This window comes from Stereum hirsutum (assembly GCF_000264905.1).
Source record: "Stereum hirsutum FP-91666 SS1 unplaced genomic scaffold STEHIscaffold_8, whole genome shotgun sequence".
In the NCBI taxonomy this organism is placed as follows: domain Eukaryota; kingdom Fungi; phylum Basidiomycota; class Agaricomycetes; order Russulales; family Stereaceae; genus Stereum; species Stereum hirsutum.
In genome coordinates, this window is record NW_006763138.1 from 1,828,807 (window position 1) to 1,850,229 (window position 21,423).

The 21,423-nt window shown below is 51.5% G+C and overlaps 5 protein-coding genes across 5 annotated transcripts; 2 read left to right on the plus strand and 3 right to left on the minus strand.

Moving 5' to 3' along the window:
* Nucleotides 1–3,585: 3,585 nt before the first annotated feature.
* Nucleotides 3,586–5,352, plus strand: STEHIDRAFT_157770 (uncharacterized protein; the record flags this gene model as incomplete). Its single annotated transcript, XM_007305050.1, has 4 exons — nt 3,586–3,776; nt 3,886–4,148; nt 4,222–4,464; nt 4,556–5,352. 4 exons carry the CDS (start codon nt 3,586–3,588, stop codon nt 5,350–5,352), a joined length of 1,494 nt encoding a protein of 497 aa, XP_007305112.1.
* Nucleotides 5,353–5,601: 249 nt separating this feature from the next.
* Nucleotides 5,602–6,399, minus strand: STEHIDRAFT_41399 (glycosyltransferase family 8 protein; the record flags this gene model as incomplete). Its single annotated transcript, XM_007304518.1, has 1 exon — nt 5,602–6,399. A coding segment is annotated over one exon (798 nt), but the record flags the coding sequence as incomplete, so codon positions are not given.
* A 3,655-nt stretch (nt 6,400–10,054) lies between these two features.
* Nucleotides 10,055–12,533, plus strand: STEHIDRAFT_58848 (MFS general substrate transporter; the record flags this gene model as incomplete). The annotated part of the gene is made up of 13 exons (XM_007304579.1): nt 10,055–10,234; nt 10,317–10,444; nt 10,527–10,609; nt 10,682–10,787; nt 10,853–10,915; nt 11,012–11,096; nt 11,173–11,222; nt 11,297–11,397; nt 11,468–11,510; nt 11,609–11,767; nt 11,850–11,929; nt 12,016–12,304; nt 12,407–12,533. The coding sequence occupies 13 exons, from the start codon at nt 10,055–10,057 to the stop codon at nt 12,531–12,533; spliced, it is 1,494 nt and encodes a 497-aa protein (XP_007304641.1).
* Nucleotides 12,534–13,269: 736 nt separating this feature from the next.
* STEHIDRAFT_58297 (MFS general substrate transporter) lies at nt 13,270–15,190 on the minus strand (the record flags this gene model as incomplete). The annotated part of the gene is made up of 7 exons (XM_007304540.1): nt 13,270–13,429; nt 13,557–13,726; nt 13,829–14,037; nt 14,112–14,357; nt 14,420–14,508; nt 14,585–14,748; nt 14,864–15,190. The coding sequence occupies 7 exons, from the start codon at nt 15,188–15,190 to the stop codon at nt 13,270–13,272; spliced, it is 1,365 nt and encodes a 454-aa protein (XP_007304602.1).
* A 2,978-nt stretch (nt 15,191–18,168) lies between these two features.
* On the minus strand, nt 18,169–19,902 carry STEHIDRAFT_169197 (uncharacterized protein; the record flags this gene model as incomplete). The annotated part of the gene is made up of 4 exons (XM_007305051.1): nt 18,169–18,957; nt 19,046–19,285; nt 19,356–19,615; nt 19,691–19,902. 4 exons carry the CDS (start codon nt 19,900–19,902, stop codon nt 18,299–18,301), a joined length of 1,371 nt encoding a protein of 456 aa, XP_007305113.1. The 3' UTR covers nt 18,169–18,298.
* Nucleotides 19,903–21,423: the final 1,521 nt, after the last annotated feature.

Sequence of the window (21,423 nt, forward strand, 5' to 3'; positions counted from 1 at the left end):
AGACATCAACCTCATTTCTACGTGAGATATTGACTCGTGTGTACAGAATTTAAGTGCCAGTATCATACTGTAGTGTAACTTTGTGTACGTCATTTACTGCCGGGTGCCGGGGGGTGCTTTCGTATGTAGGGACTAGCTGGTATGGTAGGCGCTGTGGTAACTTGTCGCAGTTCACGGAAGTGACCGTACCCTTTTGCCAATCGGATGTCGTGCGAACATTGCTAGAACGACATAGCCCTCGCCTTTCAATAACTACTGTAGCGTATATACTTCATACGGCGGAATGTACTACACAAATAAGACAATATACACTTACCGATGGAGTACATTCAGAACCGCTGCAGTAGACGCCTCGGGGGCGCACCGAACTCGCCCGGCTCCCCTCGAAAGCGAACACCACTTGCACCACTAGAAGAGGCATTCGTAAACACGAGGCCTTAACCACAATCCAGCTTCAGTCCACCGGTATCTCATTTGTCAAGGACGAGAGGAGATGAATACCGGTTTGATGACCCTGGTTCTTCAAATCGCAGTAGGCGTCTCGAAGCATGCGAAAGAAGAGGAAGGTGAAGAAGGCTTGTGCATGCCAAAATGACATGAAAAGCTACAGTCTGTCCCGACCCATGATAATGCAAAGCGTCCTGATACCGAATCAGTGCGCGCGATGCCTACCGATACGAAGATCATAACCTCCCGGCAAAACTCGCAGCGAAATTGACAAAGTCAGGGCGTTGGAGCACCGCCGTTGCATGACAATGGCTGTGCTTCCGAAGCTACCAGGCCGGGACTGGTTTACCGAGAAAGGCTCCCGGTCCACTTGAGCCTGCTTGGACCGATTATCTAGTTGCACATCGATCCGTGTGAAACGAGGACCTGAAACGCGAGTGGGATGAACGTGCCGTCGAGTCCAAAGGAAGATCCATGAAGATCCAGTGGAGAGGTATGGTATGGTGGTTTGCGACACTCGTGTACGCAGGTGTACGCACGTTGAACGATCATTAGGTCGATTCGGGCATGCGAGTCTGACTAAGTAACATATCTTACGGAACGCTTGAAGTCAGACATATTTTAGGCCAGGTCCTCGACGATATAACCGCAAACAAAGTCGTTCACAGAAGTTTGCACACGGACCTAACATAAATAGCAGATGTTTCAAATTCGCGACTTCTTGCTCGGACCAAGAGACCAAAACCTTCGGTTTTAGCGAAGAATGAAACGCACAACATCGCCACACCTACGGTTACGCGGTTGGCCCAGTCTCCCAAAGACGCTTTGAAAGAGCACAATAGATCTCCAGTCCAAGCCTATGCTATAATCCAATCTGGGTTAGCATACATGGCGACCTCGGAGCCTACAAAGGGCTACAAGGGGGCGATGTGGGCCGATAGCGGCTGATGGCCCCGGATTCGACTCTGCGCGGACTTTGGTATTGCTAGGAGTGCCGTCCATCCTTCCGGAAGGCATTTTGACGGAAAGGGGGGCGAGGAAGGCCGACGCCGTTCATGAAATACGTCCGGTGCCACGCGGTTTAAGCTTTATGGTATGATGGATCTAAAGCTGAAAAAGAGGCGCCAATAGTGTTCGGAACGATGAAATTAGCACGTCCGGGCCTTCCGCCTGCGCAAAGGGTTCGTGCTGGACAAAACAAAAACTGCCACCGCCAGCCAATGCGCGAAGCGGCAAATAAAACGGGAATGCAAGCATGGTGGCGACTGTATATCTCTTCGCCAAGTCACTGCCACGTATAAAGCGGGCTGGTGGTAGACAAGAATATTACACTATTCTGCCCGCCGGAGGGGGTGGGTGGCGGGAGGGTTGAGGGGCATGTGATAAAAAGATACATACAGCTTCTTAGTCGGAGCCCTGCTATGAAAACTCGTCGTTCGATATAACATTTTCTGAGTAGAAGGGTCTCCGTGTCAATTCCATGCCACCCTTCCCGAACTGCCGCATTTGTAGCAAGTATTATGAATAAAAAGCCCGTAAGTATGGCGAGTAGCATGCGCAAAGATCATTGTAGTACTCTCATTCGACTTGAAGCTGGTAGCGATAAAGTTTGTGGGGGTTGGGCTCATCTAGCGGACTTGTTGGACAGATTGATGAAACACGGACCTTCCAGAAGCTATGGGACATGAATACAAATGCGAAAAACTTCCAGGAGGACTGAGTCTCCTAGAGAATGATGTGGATCTGATCGATGGTCAGATCAGAAAACCAAGATTCGTCCTCCAAGTGGACCGACGCCCGAGCAAGGATCGCCGACATATATACATATATATATATATCTATGTGCGGACAGGTTAATCTGAAGTCGTGATTCGTCATTTGAAAACGAGCGCAAGAGATGGCAGACCTAAGGATAAGCATAAGCGTAAGTATGGTACCAGCTATATCAAGAGATCAGGCAGTCCCAAGCTCGTTGTCGTCAAAGCTCGATCTCGATGGATATGGTCAAGATACGGTGTTTGTGTCATCGACAATGGCCTCGGGACTCCGCGAGTGAGCCTAAAATGTGACCAGTAATGGGTTAGCATGGTATACTGACTAGATAGTTAGGTGGGTCATGGGAAGACGAGTTGAAGATGCACCTCAGGCCGTTCAATCACTGCTGGCGGAAGGCGATAGCCTCCGATGTTAACATGTACAAACAAGTTGGCCACGTGGCCCAATTCTCGCGCCACGACTTGGCCACAGCAGCATTTCACACCACTCAGCAGTCAGTCAGTAAGTATTCCGAGTCATTCCTACGAATGTAGCCGTTACACAGTGGCCCCTGCAGATATTGATCCTAGCGCTTCTTCAGTACGTTTCCGTACGTTCTGGTTCGAGCGGATGTCGTATCATCGTGTCAGGTGGACGCCACGCTGCCTATCCGAGTCAGCCCGCTACCGACTGTGGCTTGGATCAAGACGTAATACAGCGCATTTGTAGCGTTTCACAGTGGAGACACCAACGTTGAACAAGCCGACACCTAAGTATGCATTGTGGCTGTTTTGCCTTGCCTGGCTCACGTCGTTTTTCCGACGCCACGACGCCTGGCAATATATACTTATAAGTAATGCGTGTTAGCTCAATATTCAGCGCTTCCCATCGTCCGATGGACACATAGCCTCTATGTAGATAAATTATTTACGATGGTCTGACACTAGGAAAAAGCCATAAGGAACTCGAATCTCCAAATGGCCGTACCCAGGGCGGGGTGACCGGGGTCGCGCGGATTACAGCCTTCGATCCTAACATGTACAAATACGATTTACCTCGTGTTGCGGCTCCGCGCAATCAACACACCTTCGACTAATGATCGCAACAACGTCCGTACTTTCCCTCTGGAGTCAGTTCGCCGCGAGGCAACTTGACTTGTTCTGCTCAGATAGTCAAACAATGCCTTCTGTTCTCGGGTGCGACTCTGACTCACTGGTACTGGCAGGTGACTTTCTGAAATTCAAAATTTAAAGGAGTAAGTCACGAATGGTATAAAGCTCGACCCATCCACAGCTGGAACCGTCACGTCGACCACTGCCAACCGTTTCTGCACCACGATTACCTTTGAACTGCTCGTGCTAGTGCTTTCTTTCAACGTCGATAATGGAGTCCGATGCTACCACACCTACAACTGCTAACGCTCCTGAGAATGCTCAGTCTCCTGACATAGTAGTAGCAGACGAGGCTCGCAATCTTTCTAACCTCATCAAGACGAGACCTCCGTTCACGAGTGGCACGATGGCAATTCCGGCGGAGGACTTCACTTTGTTCTATGGCAGAGAGAGGGATGCGAGGTGTGTCTTTCGCAGGAACTGGCACTGTCCTTTCCCCCATTGCATCACGTTTAGTACCCTGACACTGAGACACTTCATTGTTCATTTTTGCTCCTTCCCGTATAAATAGACGTATTAGTCTCCTCAATCCTACTACAGAAGACATGGAACATCTCTCCTCTACCTGTACCGGCGCCACATTCGGGCGGGACAGCGAAGACGTATACGACGAGACGTATCGCAAGGCGGGCAAACTCGACGTCACGGACTTCAGCTCGCGCTTCGATTCGGTGCATTCTGATAGGCTTGCGAGGATGTGGTGCGAGGAGCTTTTAGATGGGAAGGATGATAACAGAAGGGTCAGGTCGGAGCTGTACAAGTTGAACGTTTATGGTATGTGCAATTCCCTTTCACAGTCGGTACTGTTGGGCATTCGGGCGATCCCGATTGATGTTTGTTTCATCAGGGCCCGGCTCGTTCTTTAAGGCCCACCAAGACACCCCTCGCGGACCCAACATGTTCGGCTCCCTCGTCGTCGTCTTCCCAACGCCACACGAAGGTGGCGCACTCGTCCTCCGCTCTGATAATGGCGAACGCCAAGAAGAAATCCTCGACTTTTCTGCATGGTTGAAGCAGACTAAGACGCCATCCGTTGCGTATGCTCTCTTCTTCGGAGATATCACGCATGAGGTTTACGAGGTCACTCGAGGTCCGAGTTCATTCAAGTTTTCCATCGCTATTCTCTGTTCACAGGCGCCTTCTAACGTGATGCTGACTTGATGCTAACAATTAATTCGCAGGCTATCGCGTCTCCCTAACCTACAACCTCTACTTCGACGATGACAAGACGCCCTCCCAAACCCTCCTCCGGTCCCTCGACGGAAAACCCTCCCACTTCCAATCCATCCAATCCTCCCTCACCCGCCTCCTCAACTCCGACACCTTCCTCCCTAACGGCGGCACACTCGGCTTCGGACTGCGGCACCGCTACCCCCTCAAAGACCGTACCCAACCCTCCCAGATCTCCGCCGTCCGCGACGTCCTCAAAGGCTCCGACGCTGCCGTCGCGCATATCTTCTCCCAGCAGCACGGCCTCGACCCGAAAATCGTTGTTGTGTATGATCTCGAGACACACGTTATCATGTGCGATCGCGCGCCAATCGAAGTCGTTGCGGAATCGGACGCTCATTTTGGGTATAATCTCGTGGAATTTAATAATGGACGCGTGATAGGGATAAACACTGAGAGAAGGCCGTGGGGTTATGAGGACTCGGAGGAATTAGATCGATGGGAGCATATTGATGTGCAGGAGAGAGTGTGGTGGATCACGCCGATGTGCGCGTTGAATAAGTATCAGTCCTCGTCGGTGTCGTTTGGGAACGAGCCGCAGTTGGATTTCGAGTATGGGGATCTTTGTATGATTGTGAGGGTTGGGAGACCGGGGAGTAGGAAGGTCATTGTTAAGGGGTCCTTGATGGAAAAGGTCCCTAAGGCGAGGGAGTGGGGTGATCACTGGGCTGTTGAAGAGGCACAGGAGGAGGAGCAGGAGGAGGACGAGGCGGAAGACGTGGTGGAGAAGGATATGGAGGCCCAGTAATGAGTTCAAACCACCGAGGTATCTATTCGTCAAGAATCACTTGATGAATAAGTAATCACCACAAGACGGTATTATAGATACAGTATAGTGTGTAAACGGTCTTACCCTGAATGTACAGCACATGACAACTTGCCAATTCGAACCAGATGAACCCAATAAAGAAAAACATTAATATCCATCCGTGAGTCCCTCTCCCTCCAAACACCGCTCCATCTCATCGCTTTCCATGACCTCCCCCCACTGCTCCTCCCACCAGCCGACCTCCTCCTCAAACAACCCTCCGAACGCCTTCTTCCCATTCCCAATATCCCTCTCAATCTCCTCCCTCGTCGACATCTTACCCCCTCTAAACGGAAACGGCTTCGGCGACGTATAATGCACGACCCGAATCTCATCCTTCATTGCCTCCCAGACCTCCTCATTCCGGTTCTTGATCGCCAGATTCGCGTTATAGACGTACGGCAACCTTACTGCGTCGGGACCGTAATAGAGGTTCAAGAACGCCTGCTCGGCTTCGCCCGGCGGGTACTTCACCGTCCCCGAATCGAGCGTACGCTTCATATGCCGCAACGTATCCGACGAAGGCCTGAGGAAAAGCACGCCGGCATTGAACCCGAGTATAAATCCCCTCTTGTCCGGAAACACGTCCGGGACCGCCGCAAACTCGAACGGCATCCCGAACAGCTCGTCAAACCCCTTCCTCACCAACGTATCCCCATCCAGATAAACAGCAGCTTTCACCCCCAGCTCGTCCAATCCCCACAAATTCAGCTTCGTGTACTGATCTCCGAATCGTTCGCCGATACCCTGCGATTCGTGGTGCGGTGGCGGGATGAAGGGCACGGCGTGGGGTTGCCAGCCCCCGGCGCGGGCGACGCAGAGGGCTTGGGGGGTCGTTTTGTGAGGGAGGTAGAGGAGGATTTTTCGGGCGGTTACATTGGCGGTGGTGAGGGAGTGGCCCAGTGTGGCGACGGGGATGGCGTAGGCGTTGGTGTAGAGGGAGGTGACGACGGCGTTGCCGCTGTCGTGTCGATCAAATGTGGCCTCGAGGACGTCGTTTCGTCCCACGGAGAATTCGGGCTTTCTATATACGGGTGAAGAGCAGCGTGCATGATGCATGAGTGTTAGAGAGGTTTAGGAGGAGAGAGGGACGCACAGCTTTGTGTAGGTATCAAGCAGGGAAGGTGGCGGCATCCGCCCCTTCGTCCATATCACGGCCATGAACACCAAATTGCACGCGCCGATGACGAGGCATGCTACCATCCATCGGTGTCGTTGTCGTGAGCCGTGTCCAGTCGACTCGTCGGCTCTGAAAAGAGGGATGTAATCGTTATAGTTCGATTTACGCACGGACCCGAGACGATTCCAGAAAGTGTACATAGTTTTGAGGGCGGAGGGGTATAGGACTGAGGGCAAGGGGGGGAAGTGTCGGCGAAATGGAGCTGAGCGGCTGTGGTGCTCATGTCTTTAATGCATGGCAGTTGACGCTGTGTTTGAACTGTGTATACACGGACAGAGGATATGTCAGCATGGCAGACCAAGCGTGTTCGATCGACGCGCCCCTTTTCCATAGGCGGAACTGATGGGCGATTGACACTGCCCGGGAGGCACGAGAAATACTCTTATGGTTGTTGAGAAGGTAAGCGGCAGGGACAATACTCCGACATAATAACTGAACTTCCGAAAGCGCGCCTTCCGTGAAGAGAGTCCTGTCATCAGCGGTCCGAGGCATCTCATTGAGACAGGAGCAGACGCCGTAAGTACCACTACCAGACCGAGACTGCTGCAATAAGCAGTTCAATGTCCGAATCAAGCTTCCACAGCTCTAGGGAATCTTTCGGATGCGCTGCATGTCATTCCCGATCGACGGATTCGGACGACCCCTTCGAAAACCTTCCAAGTCTAGTGCCACTCGCTCTACGGATAGACGTCTACACACTATCAACAGTGCACACTTAGGGGCGCGAGTGCGCGAGTTTTGGCGAAACGCTCGCGCAATTTGAGCGGTGAAGTGTTCAAGTTACAGCTCTGCACAGAAGCAAGCTCTGCACGTGAATCGGGGTTGAAAGTCACCTCAACACAGCTCGACAACAATTTCTCGCTAGTGAGTCGGGTTGCTTAGGGTGAAGCCCGTGCAGGAGTGAATGCGGGTGATGCGAGGAAGTCGATGCGAGTGATACGAGAAACAAGCAAAAGCGCCCCGACTTGGACATCTTCAAGGTCCTAGTCGAAATATTCCTACCACAAAAAGTGTGTAACGAGTGTGCAGGGCGGAGGGGACAGGTGAGAAGCTCTGAGAAGCCGGATATGCAGCGTGCTTACGAGGCACCAAGGACATCATCCCGCCGATCTCAGTACCATCGCATCAAGAAGATCCTGTCTACCATGAGCGCGGATTATCTTCCGGCTTGATCACGTCAGAAGGATAGCGAGGCTAGGAGAGTCCACGGTAGCCTTTAAAGCGAGGTTTAAACGTGCGTTTGAGCCCCTGGACCATAGCCGCGCTGCAGTCTTCAACGCAAGCTTAAACGGCTACCGTGAGCTTTCTTATTGTGTATGATCGCCTACTTCTTCTACCCACAAACCAGCGCCATTGAGAGTTTGGAGGCATGGTGTTGTCGCGGCGGTCGTCGGGTGTCGGCGCAGTGAACCACCCCTAGTGCGTGTCCAGCATCTCTTGTCGTCCGCGTCAAGTTCTAGGAGTCTCAGAGTCGCCCAGCGTTAGAGGAAGTACTCCCCTGTGAGCATAGAGATTTGATTGCAGGATCAAGGAAAGGCTGGATAGGTGAAGTTGCTGCAGGCTGTGGCCCAGGTATCGGAGAGCAAGATCGACTCAGTGATTGGGAGAATTGAACTGCAGGCAACGCCATGCCAGCGCAGAGACGCGTGTACGTGGAGATTGTGGCGCGCACAAGCCAATCTTGCAGTAATGTCGTAGACGCGAAAACAAACGGCACAGCTGTGCGGCGACGGCGAATAGTTTGTTTGGCTTGCCTCGAAGATGGGCTAAACCATTGGGATATAGGGCTTCGAGTAGCTGAATAAGGCGTGGCGAGGACAGTGTCAGTTGATATCCGATCCGGGCCAGATCTAACTCGTGAACGCACGATGGTGAGGATGTTGCGACTCGCGAGTACATGGGCGTTGGACTGTCAGGACTGCCAGGCCTCGGTGGCAACGCTGACATTCAACCTGTATTCCAGAGCTGTTGTGCGCGGTTGGGCCGAGAGAAACTCTCACGGCAAGATGATGTCTACGCGTAATTCCAAGGTAAAAGTTGTGCTGTATCACAGTTTGAGCATGAAATTACAGAGGGGCGGATGTAGCGTACAAGCGAGAGCCATATACGCCGATCGGAATTCTGTCCTGACCACGTTCGGGAGGGTAGGACAGAGCACATTCATTCTCGAATTGTTCATGAATTCGATTTTCTTCAATATCCGGCACAGAGATACCCGCTGAGAAATCATTCATGAATGGATTTCTCATGCAACAGAGGGCTCCGAAACTCATGACGCACTCAAACGGGAAAGGAAGACAGTAGAACGGCAGTGTGGAACCTACGGTTCAGTCGTATTCCGATGGCCGCAACTCCAACCTATGAATGCGCTCCTCACATCCTCAGTCTAGATAGATATCTCATGCACTTGAGTACTCCGAAAGTCGTGACTCACTCAAGCGGGAAAGGAAGACACTATGACGGCAGAGGGGAAACAGAACACCTACGGTTCAGTTGTATTCCGATGGCCGCAACTCCAACTTCTGAATGTGCTCCTCGCATCCTGTGACTATGTCTCTACGTTGATCCAAGCCGATGCTCCCCCAAGGAGTTGTGCGCTACTTCGTAGAAGTAGGACGGAGTTCCGTTCAGTGGCTGGCGAATGTTGCTGGGCGGTAACTTAGTGTACAACATCGAAAACAAGTGGCGGTCAACGCAAGGCTACTATGATCCATAGTCTCAGAGTTCACTAGTAAGCGAAGGTGCGATTTGAGCTGAGCTAGCTAGAGGTAGAGCCACAAAGTAGAGACATCCACGAGTAAGTAAGTACTCGTCGATGGGGGAGGGAAGGAAGGGAGCAGGCCACATTCGCACAGGGCCACACAGCCGTCTATAAATACTGCGGACGGATCGGCCCGGAGAGGGTTTCGGCGCAAGACGCGAAAACGTTGAGAAAAATTCGCCGAAAACGTCAGACAAAGATTACTGAAAGGACTTGAAAGCACTGCGTCATCACCCCACTGCCGTAAATATCGAGGCCTCGAGTATTCTCTCTGTCTCACGACACTGCTGGGAACACCGCCATCTCCGAGCTGGGCCTGCAACCGAGGCTTTGAAAGCGGACAGACAGCAAACCTCGGGTCAAATTTGCCATGTGGCCTCAGCGTTGCGTTCCCTCGTTCGTCCGTCCATGGCCGATGAACGCCGTACCTTCCGTTCTGGACCTGTTCTTGAGACAAAAAAACCTTCCGATAAAAGCACATCGTGAACGATGGCCGACATTCCAATTTCACGCCACCCCTACGTCCTCTCAGCATCCCTACTACACCACCACCAACACATCACATATCTACACCACCCGATCCTCCTTACTCTCCAGACAACCAATACACACTAGTACCTGGAGTGGACCGAATACCCGCTTGAATGTCTACGGCCAACTCTTCGCTGGTCAGATTGCCCGATGAGGCCGCTATGCTCGCTATGGAAAAAGGCTTCCCTTATGCCGGTGACGGCTCTGAGACACCCCGGTCTCATTTCGACAAGTACGAAGTCATCCTAGACCCTCAGGATGACCCACAAGAGTTATCCCTCATTCGGAGGTGGCTCGCTGTAATCACGATCAGTTTCTCGTCATTGTGTGTCGCGTGTGCTTCATCTGCTGTGCGTCAGCTGCTCTTTTCTTTCCACACGCCACAGGGCTATTGACTCCGACTGACGAACGTTCATGTGTTTGTTTGTACAGGCGGCGTTTACGGAAACGGGAGTTGCGAACGAGTTTGGTGTCAGCAGAGAGGTTACTATCCTTGCCGTCAGCCTGTACACACTCGGTTTGGGAATGGGTCCGCTGCTCGTCGGACCACTCTCAGAAGTGTTAGTATCAATATCAATTCACACGCCATGACCATCCTTTTTTTCCTGCTGGTGAGTTCACACATAATCTCGATCGTTTTAGGTACGGGAGGAACATCATCTACAGGGTGTCTTTCATTGGCTTTTTCGCGCTCACTTGGCCTGTGGCATTCGCGCCCAATATTGGTATGTCGAGTCCAAACGATCCTAAGAGTTCCCAGACGTTGACCAATGACCATCCTCCTTGTACGAATGTAGCCGTATACCTCGTCTTCCGATTCATCACCGGTCTACTGGGCGCGTCATTCTTGAGTGTCGCAGGAGGAAGCGTCAGCGACCTCTTCCCAGACAATGCCGTTGCTACGTGAGTCGAACAAATTTATCGTCCAATCTTCGAGTATGGCTAATTTCTCGCTTACGGTCCATTAGTCCTATGGCTGTATACACTATCTTCCCATTTATCGGCCCTGAGCTTGGGCCGATGTTTAGCGGGTGAGTACTATATCTCCTTCGCGTTTCGTGCTGCGCTCCCATGACGGGTGGCCTTGGCTTGATGGGGTGCTGATCGATATGCCTTGATTTATCCAGTTTCATCAACCAAAACACCAACTGGAGGTGGACCTATTATGTCTTCCTCATCTGGTCCTTCGTCCAAACTATCGCCTTGTTCGCTGTACGCTTGTCTCCCCCTTTCTTCCCTCGTTTTCAGCGTTACTCATCTCAGACGTTTCCTTGTCCGTCTGCTCCAGTTCGTACCGGAGACGTACAAACCAGTCATTCTCAAGCGTAAAGCACAAAGGTACGCATACTCTTCTCTCCTCTGTCGGTTTTTAGGTCTGAAGAGAAGCTGATTCTTCCTGTGTGTGTGATTAGACTGCGGAAGACGACTGGGAATCTCAATTACTATGCTCCTCTGGAGAGAACGAACAAGAATCTCGTCACTGCTGTTGCTATTAGTTGTTACCGCCCATTCCGTACGTCGTATAGCATCTTTCCCGCCTTTCCTATGCCTGCTGAAACTTTATCTGCATCTTCTCTGCTTAGAACTTATCTTCTTCGACCATATGGTTCTTCTCCTCAACCTATGGTCAGTACTCCCTCATCTCCCTTCGACAACTTGCCTTCTTCACGCCCGCACAGCTTGCTCACGCTCATACAATCACATTCTATTTTATTTACGGCCAGGTCATCCATCGTCCTCGGAGTCATCTACCTTGCATTCCAAGCATTCCCCATCATCTTTGAAGACAATCATGGCTTCAACATGCAATGCACCGGGCTTACGTTCAGTGGTATCGGTCTTGGCATGATTCTTGCGTTGTGCAGTCAGCCTTATTGGAACGCGTACGTTGTCCACTCACGACTTATTTCCTGTCGTAAAACGAGGGCTTATACGTGATGGCAATGGTTATAGGCGCTCTCGGAGGTACCGCAAACTTCATGGTAGTATCCCGCCGGAAGAGGTTCTCCACATCGGCCAAGTAGGCGGTATTCTCGCTCCCATCGGTACGTCCCAATCTCCCCATCCTTCCTTCTCGCCGATCAACCTGACCATAAACCTCGCCACCAACCGTGCCGCCCTCTCACCACAGGTCTCTTCTGGCTCGCCTTCACGACCTACCCCTCCGTGCACTGGATCGTCCCCATCCTCGGCTCCATCCCCTTCGGCGCAGGGACCTACTTCATCTTCACCTCCGTATTCACCTACCTCGTCGTCGCCTACCGGCCCGTGGCCGCCTCCGCGCTCGCGTCGAATAGCGTCATGCGATTAGGGTTCGCGGCCGTTTTCCCGCTGTTTGCGAACGCGATGTATGCGAGGCTGGGGACTGTGGGTGCGACGGCGCTTTTGGCGGGGTTGACGACGTTGATGGCGCCTTGTCCGTGAGTACTTTTCTGTTTTGTTTTTTCGTCGGCGTTTGAGGTTGTGAGGTTTGGGAAGGAGAAAGATGTGCTGATTGATTGATTGAAATTTTGTTGGTATAGATTCGTGTTTTATAAAATTGGACGGAGACTTCGAAATCGATCCGCGTTCGGGACAAAAGACTCTGAAGCTGTCATGCAAAGCCAAGCACCGGCGACCCCCGTCGTCACCTCTGTCGCACATACTTAGACGTCGACACCACTATTGACTCTCAATGATGACGCGGACCATTGTCCGGCTTACGACTGTGGTTCCAACGACGAGAGGTAGAGGTCGACGTGTTGAGCACTTCGAGGATGCTTCTTACTTCTTACCTTACTTACTGATCAACTTACGCTTACTGTAATCTAATTCTCACGACTCGACTCGTTTTCACATTGCTATCGGGACACATTTAGAGGGATTCGGAGGCTGGATTTTTGTTGTTACTGTAACTTAGGGCTGGGTCCATTATATATACGTTACAGCGCTTGGCACTTAGACCTCTTGTTGTAGATTTTAGACACACTCAGGGCTCGTTTACATTTATGACTTTCGTACTTAGACTCACTCTTCGACTTCACTCGGCACTCAGCACTCGGCACTCACCCCTCACGCACTTTCTACCACGTCTTGGTACAACCCTCCTGCTTCCTCGTCGTTCTTACCATTAGACATCTACTTCAGTACAGTAGACTAGACTCAACTGTACAAAAGAGGAGGGCGACTCGAATATACACATAGACGCGGTGCTTCTTCTCAGTCGTGCAGGAAGGAGCGAGGCGCAGAACGCCACAAATCGAATGTGGTACATCATCGATACATTTTCATTAGGGGTCTACACGAAGCACCATCACGATAAGTAACCCGACAACATCAACGTCAACTTAGCACTCTCCTTCCTCGTTCCATACGCAATGTCTAGAGTCCAATCTTAATTCATACCCTATACCTTACGCCACACCCTCCGATCCACCATCAGACGCGCCCAGAGTATGAACAGCGACCCAGCCAAACACGTCGATCCCGCGAGGACGATCGGGCCCGTATATGATCCATGCGCTCTAGACAGCAATGCACCAGCGGCTGGACCGCCTAGGAGTGCTCTAAGTACATGCACGCACCGCACGGCGGGAGAGTGCAAGTCAGTATGAGGCTACTACAGGCGTGCGATGAAGAGGCAGGTGCGAGGGGAAGGAGAGGAAAGGGAGGAACGAGGACGAGGGTACGCACGGGAAGGAAACGATAGTATACAATAACCCCATATTACTCCCAATTCTCTCGACCTCCGTGATACGCGCCACACAGGGCGGAATCACAGCGATGACCGCGCCACTGCTGAACCCGTACATTACCGCGAACGCGATGATCAACCTCCCAGATTTGTCTGGCAGTACCGTTCCCTCCAAGGCGATCGTCCTCCGCATCACTTCTGCTACTGAAACGGAAAGGGAGGGAGAGGGCGTGGAGGTGTCGTTATTGATTCCTGCAGGGAGCCAGAGAACGAGGCAAAAGAGACCGGAAAGGAATGATGCAGGTGTTAGGGTGTTGAAGGGGCCGATGACATCTGCCAGGAGGGGAGGGAGCAGACGTCCGAGGACCGAAGCACCGTTCATTATTGCGAGAGAGGTGGAAAATGAGGTCCGGGTCGCGGTCGTGCCATAGCCGAGGGATTCAGTGTAAGTCGAGAGATAGAAATAAGGGATAAATAGGCCTGCAAGTATGATACACGCCAGTTAGTTGAGCAGTGACACCGGAAACCGTGGATGTTTTTGAGCTCGAGCTCACCAAATGAGATCAACGCGCTCCCAGCTGTAAGAAACACGAAGCGTGCGTCTTTCAATGACGTCAGATCAAACCACCTTCGTGTAGTCTGTGGTTGAATTGCACTCGTTGCAGAGGCCCGTCGTCTCGTAATGCTAGCTAGTGCGAGCGCACAACATGCGAGGCAGAGGAAGCCAGAGATGCGTACGGCCCAGCCAAATCCAACGAGACTGAACAGACGAGGCAGCATTATCGGAAATATGGCTCCGCCTGCGTTGGAAGAAATCATTAATGACGCGCTTTGGATGTAAAGAACCAAGTGGAAGAGTTACCGATGCCTGAGCCCGAGGATGCGAGTCCAATGGCTGTTCCTCGGTACTTTCTAAAATGAGTGGATACGGAGGCCAGTGATGGGTAAAAGCTACACTTATATCGGTCTTCCGTCAGTAGGATAGTAGGATGCGTATGAGATAGCTTGAATTTCCAAGTAGACGTACAGTATTCCGACACCCAGGCCACCCAGAACGCCTTGACAGAGCATGTACTGATAATATTGCGTGCATATACTCGTCATCATCGTGCTGAACACTAGGACTGCGGAACCAAACGCGAGCAAAGGCCTTGGTCCAATACGATCGAATAGTTGTCCCACTAAGGTACCCTAGGTCGCACGTCAACTCAAACTCGATGTCGGTCTTAACCATGAGAGAAGAGAACAACCGTCTTACTAGCACATAAAATATGCACAATAAGTCACGTTAGGATAGAGGACATACCGAGAAGAAAAAGACCCATAATTGCATTGAGCCAATCCATGATATCGTCGACGCAGGAAGATGACTGAGCTGGTGTGTGGCATAGTACTCCTGAAAGGTCCCGAACGCATTGATCTGACCAAAAGAACAGAATAGAGCAAGAAAGCTACCAGCAACGGTAAGCCAGGCGCGCCATCCACAGTCCAGCGGTGGTTCCGGGCTATCAATGGATGGTGATGGTGTTAGAGCGGACCGGACGGTTGCTTCATGGAGGAACGAATCAGGACGCTGCTTCAGCTCTATGTCGATGTCTCTGATGCTGGAAACGGCGGACAATGCGCTAGTCATGCCGATCCTCAGACTCGAACCGGAACTGTGTGGTGGTCTGGAAGAAAGAAGAGACTTCGTCTGGAAGGAGGAAGAGAGGTCAAGACTGGTAAAATAGACATCGACGAGCGCGCAAGAGGTGACAGATGGCAACAGTCAGAATGAAACGAACGGAAGCAGGAAGTCTAGATATGGACAGATGGAAGTGGACGTTCCTCCTCTGGGTAAGGAGTGCTTGGAAAGGAATGCGAGATAGTGCCGATTAGGGGCGTCCGCTTGCATCGGAATGAGAGAGCATATCATCGTCCACGAGGTTTTCATTGAGGAGCTAGAGAGACCCCTGCGGCCTGGGAATGAGTGTCGGATGGAGGCATGATGATGGCCGTGGTCTCGAGGAGAGTCGAAAGGACAACTAGAGAGAATGCTGACATAACGTACCGCGAAAGGTGGAGATGGGGAAATAAGGGATGGCGTGAAGCCGCAAGAAAGGACAACAAGCTTAGAGGTATGCCGATCGGCATAATGCAAAGCATGAAAGGATGAACTCGCCGATTATCAGACAAGCTCCCAGGAGATATCAGAAAATCTCGAGCTTGATGGGCGCACTCAGTAATTTAGGCGAGGAAAATCGAGTACCTGTTATTTGAGGCCGTTCGCGATCGGGCTTCCGAAAGAAAAGATCGGAGATGCCTAGAGATGTCGGCATTGCATCTATGTCCGAATGATGGCGGGGAGAGTGCTGCGTTAGGCTGGTGCAGACAGGGAACCACTACTCTCTATAGCGGGTACTTATGTGGGTTATATCACTACTGCGCGAGTACTCTGCCGTAGCCTTGAGAAACCGCTCAGCACGCAAAGTTAGCCTACACGGCTCTTGTATTCCTTGGTTCTATCAAAAGAAACAGAATCAGTCGTTGAAGATCCCTTCGGACCGTGGAGTTTGGAGCTCAAAAAATGTAATTGTCGGACAGGTGCGAGGTTCAACCTCCTTCCATGCCCGACAAGTGTCCAACAGAAACGAAAACCTCGGACATAAGTATCGGTGAACCGGAGGTATGCAGAGAAAAGGAGATGACAAAGAATTCAGACCCAAGCTCAGTGAAACTGATATATGATTTCCTGACGGCCTGAGAACCGGTAGGCCCAACGCCGGAGTGCGTCCTTTTTGGCGTTGAATACCGCCCAGATCAGTCGGGTGAAGAGGCCAGAAGACTGATTGGATGCTCCAAGTCGCAGAAAAACTTGTGCGCTCATGAGGGGAACCTATAGATGTTGACCGGATCGCAAGAGAAGAGAAAGTTGGGAGAAAGAGCAGTGGTGGCGCCGTGGCGGGGCCAGCAAGCCAGCGGAGTATCAAGGAGGCCGGCATTTGCCGTTTCCTAAAACCCGGCTCATGTCCCTGTTTGGCTTTCACGTTTTCACCTCTCTCGTCCCTCCTCACTCTCTCCGCCTCCTCGTTGCTTGGTCTTCGCGCATTTTTTCACTTGTTTCGTGTTCTCTGTTTCCATCTGATCATGTACGCATCAATGAACCTTGCTGCCTACGTCATTATCGTCCGCATTTCATCGTTGCTCCGCCCCCAACTTGTTGACCGGCCATCCCAATCCAGAACATCTGCCGCCCGACACTCGAATAAATTAGCGCGCAAGGGGATCACACCGCTTAAATTCTCTCTTATGCTCCAATATCTATGGGCATGCTCAATTCTGTGATATTTCACGGTGCCCATCTCCATATTGGTTATCGCTCGTTACTTGGGTATGTACACCATCCGTTTGCGACGCCTCAGAAGGATCATCCCGCTGCTCGCTGTTGGTCTCGGAATGCCGGTCTCACTCGAAACAATCAAACTCACCATGACTCTGAAGAGACTCTCTAGCGTCAACTGTTGATGGGTGTTGCTAATCATCAAGTCACCATTCCCACCTTTAGAGTCATTCTCAGGTCCAGACCTGCTCGTTATGACCGTTTGCTGCACGTTCAGGTAGATATGTGCCTAAATATACTGCTTTCGATTTCTTGGCAGGAGGAGAACATGTACAAAGCATTGAAACAGTGGTCATAGCCCGTCCGTCGAAACCTTTAAAGACCACGGTGTTTGAGCCTTTTATCCTCACTCTCACCTCCAAGTGGAATACCTATTATCTTCAACAGCAATCCACCCCTTTCTTCGACGAACAGTCAATCAAAATGTTCTCCCTCCAATCCCTTCTCTTCCTCGCTTCCGTCGTCGCTCTCTCCGTCGCCTCTCCAATGCTCCGTGCGACGGGCAACAGCACGACGTGTGACTTCATCATGACACCTACCCCTGACCTTGGTGTCGATGGATTGCAAGGACCTATCAACTACGGTCAGTCAAGCACTCCCGTGTTATTTCAGACCTCTTTTCGTTCAACAATAGGTGGGCATTCTTACTGATCTGTATTGCTCGGTTTCGAATAGCTGTGGGCCACACGGTCGGCGCACAATACCCTAACACGGAGCTTACCGTACGTGCCTCCATCTCCCCCTTATCCCTCGCGCTCGCCTCCTCCTCTCCTTCTTCTTAACCACCTGACACACCCTCAATGACGTTCCTCTTGTACGGATATCACAGGACGACAACTCTCTTGTCCGCCACAACGACGGGACCTACGACGTTCACTCCATCATCGCCGTCTCGGGTCAGGATGGCACGTCCGTCGGCGCTTTCGTCGAAACTTGGGAAGGAACGACGCTCGATGGGCTCCAGGCGCAGTGGTACGTTGGCGCGGCGAACTGCTACTAGGATTCTTGAGAATGTAGGGCTATCAATAGAGCCGTGTTTGTTGGAAAAGCAGGGTATTAGAAGAAGCGTCAATGGTGTGCATGGAGGAATAGATGGTCAATTATTTGCAGATCATCCGGGATTTTTATGAATATCTTGTTGATCACGATCGAATTGCCATTCTGAGGTCACAATTCGTGAGATTGTGTGGCGAGCACGAGGCGGACAATAGTCAACAGTGAAGGATGGATAAGCTCAAGAGAACCCCATACGGGAAAGCTTATACGAGGAGAAATTACAGGAGAGCACATTAAAAAATTCATCTTACAGGAGTGCGCATGCATGCTCGAACGAGTACGTGAGCTCCGCAGCAGGTCTCGACATCAACAACGGTCATTCTTTCGCACAATCTTCCTCACAACAGCTCTCTCACCCGGCTTTCCAACCATGACCATCAACGCCAAATCTGCGTACGCAGTCATGAGCATCGGCTCGTTCCCGTACGTCGCATAGTCTGCCGAATAGGTGTTCAAATACGTTGGCTTCGTTATCCAAGTCACCTGCTCGTCGACGACCAAGTCTTCAGGCCAGTCAGCATCCTCGCCTTTATCGATGAGGTTACCCCAGTGGTCTTGCAACAGAAGGCTGCAGAGATTGCGCTCTGGGTCACCAACGAGACCTCGCACGAACTTGTCGCACATGATAGTCGTGTCATCCGTCTTGTAAATGGCCATGGGGAAGGGTTTCAAGTCTTGCTGAGACAGAGCTCGGAGTATGGCGGAGTCACTGCCTTTCAGAGCGGGGAGGATTTTCTGAGCTTCGATGGAGGATGTGTCCAGGTCGAGAGCGTATTGGTACCGAAGACCGAATCCTATAAGGCCGCCGTCGGGGAGAAATGTCGGTTCGGTCAAGATGTTGAGAAGGGATTTGGCGATCGGAGCCTCTGCAATATCGGATGCGAGGAGCGTCGCCTTTGACTCGGAGGGGTCGCCTTGAACCGGGTCGTCGAAGTACAGGTTATAAGTGAGTGTGACACGATATCCTGCACAGACAGACAAAGCGTGTCAGTCCATGATTCGACTGATAACGCTTGAGGGCACAAAAACAAACGAGCGAGACTCAGAACGGACCGCGTTTGACTTCATACACTTCATGAGTAACGTCGCTGAAGAAAGCGGCGTAGCCGATAGAGGGCTCATCCTCCTTGCTTAACAGTGCACCAAAGTCGAGCACGGTCGTCTCTTCGGCATCCCTGGGACACAACGCTAATTCACCGCCCTCGTGCTCTGTGGGGAAGACGACGACAAGAGAGCCAAACATATTATTCCCGCGCGGAGTATCCTGATGCGGCTTGAAAAAAGAGCCGGGACCTGTGAGGAAAATGGGTCGTAAGATCGTGTCAGCGTTCGTCAGTGAGCATGGAGCGAAGGAGAATCTCACCATAAACGTTGAGCTTGTAAAGTTCAGCTTTAACAGCGCGCGAGCTCTCTTTACCTACAAAAATCTCACGACAAGCCGTCTTAACGAGTCCACAATGCTCAGCGTCGAAGTGACAGGCGAAATCGCTGCGGTCAAGCTTCCTAGCTTTGCGATACGATTCGTCGAGGACGTCCTGCTGGTTGCGACCAAAGGTGGCTGCTCCACAGACGTCCGATAGATGTTCGAGCTCCGATTCTGTGGCATTGGACAGGTCGATGCGACTGCAAAGGAGATGGTGGTATCGAGATACGTCAGTATTTTCGAAGAGAACCAGACTTTCCTGACGGAGAAGTTACCCAAGGTTTGAACCACTTCCGTAGAACAGAGTGGATTCAGAGAACTGAGAAGTCAATTTCATAACTCCATGGCTGAAGGATGGTCGCGCCTTGAGCAGGCCGGCAAGGTCGATCAGAAGCTTTTCGTTATGCGTGAGTTCCGAGAGATTCAAATCATCGGAGGGAGCCCCAGTATCATGCTCAGAAGAACTTGAACTTGAAAGGGACGGCATCGAGGGAAGGAGTTGGATGAAGTAGAACGACCTGTATACGGTATGATCGCAGGAAGGAAGGAAGGAGTAAGGAAGGAAGGCAGTTTGGCTCTTGACTGGAAAGCTTTATAGGCCGGAGGGGCTCGGAGGGGATTGACTCTGACGTGACACCGTTTTGCGGCTCCGAGGCGCCGAGGCGTGGGAACATCTGCGGCGCGCTTTGGGCGAGACGCCTTGTGTCACGAACGCCACCCGGTCAAGCTCCAGTACTGAAATCATTGCCCGAGTAGATTGTCCAAGTCTATGACTCAAGAGAATCGCAACGGGAGCCACCTAGACTGAGTGCATCCTGGACCAGGCTGCCTGAGGGTGACTCGGCTGAGCGTTGCATTTGGCTCACTCTACCAACTCTGACTCGCCGCCGTGTGGCATTTGTGCGGCACGCTCTAACCCAATTCTGCCACGATTATACAAGAAAATGCATCAATCACGGAAGAAAGACATTATCCTTAAGATACACAGAAGGCCTATAGAAGAAAAAAATAGGTTTTCCCCCTTTTATACGGTGGTTTCTTGCAGTCGGTGCGTGTACAACGGAAATATCGTTCCAATCGTTCACGCCTCCGTGTGTCACCCCTCGACTGCGTATGCTTGCTATACATGACCGAGTTGAGCCTTAGATTTGGATGGTCCGACCCGAGGCAGAGCCTGCATCGTAAAGACGGATGTTCAGGCCTCACGGTCCAGTGAAGAAATTCATAGAAAGTGCATGACATGTTCTCACCGTTCGATGCATGTCAAGATGGATGCCTCGTTCCACGACAGTATCGACCTGTATCTCCAAGGGATTCCTATGGACCTAGAAAATCGGAATATATAAATTCAAATTGTAATGGACACAAGACATTGAACTACGTACAGGAGAGTTGAGTGACCTGCTCGGGAGCTTCAGGGCTTCAGAGTCTGATTCGACGCGATTGCGCAAAGGCCTAAGCTCCGTCGCAGAGAGTGAAGATATATGAGTGTCCAACAATCGCAGAGCTGGGGTCCTCCGTGCGCGGAATTCCTCGCGACGGTTAAGTGTGGCCAGAAGGGAGCTGAAATACACTGTTGGGGTACGCGATAAGACTCGAAATGTTTTCGTAAATTGGGTTCACTTGCTCACTTCTACTGAGCGTGTAGAACGCACCGTCATAGGCAAATGTGTGTCGCATTTTAAGCATCTACACTGGAGTCAGATACGGGTCTTCGAGAGAAAGTTGAGCCTCACAATGACGAGTGTGGCGATCGAAACGACACTGATGCACGATTCAACTGCCGGATTGAGCTCCTATGTGGGATATGCACGCACCTCGTCAGAACACCTGTCGTCACAGTGTAGAGCACAAGAAGGCCGATCACAGACGTATCTTGAGATCTGCAAGAAAGTTTCAGGTTATTCCAGGATCTACTGATAATGTCTAATGTAAAATCTTGCGCTCACTGATTGAATGCAGGGCGGGCATTCCGCAATAACACGCATTGAAATCCGGCAAGCACGAG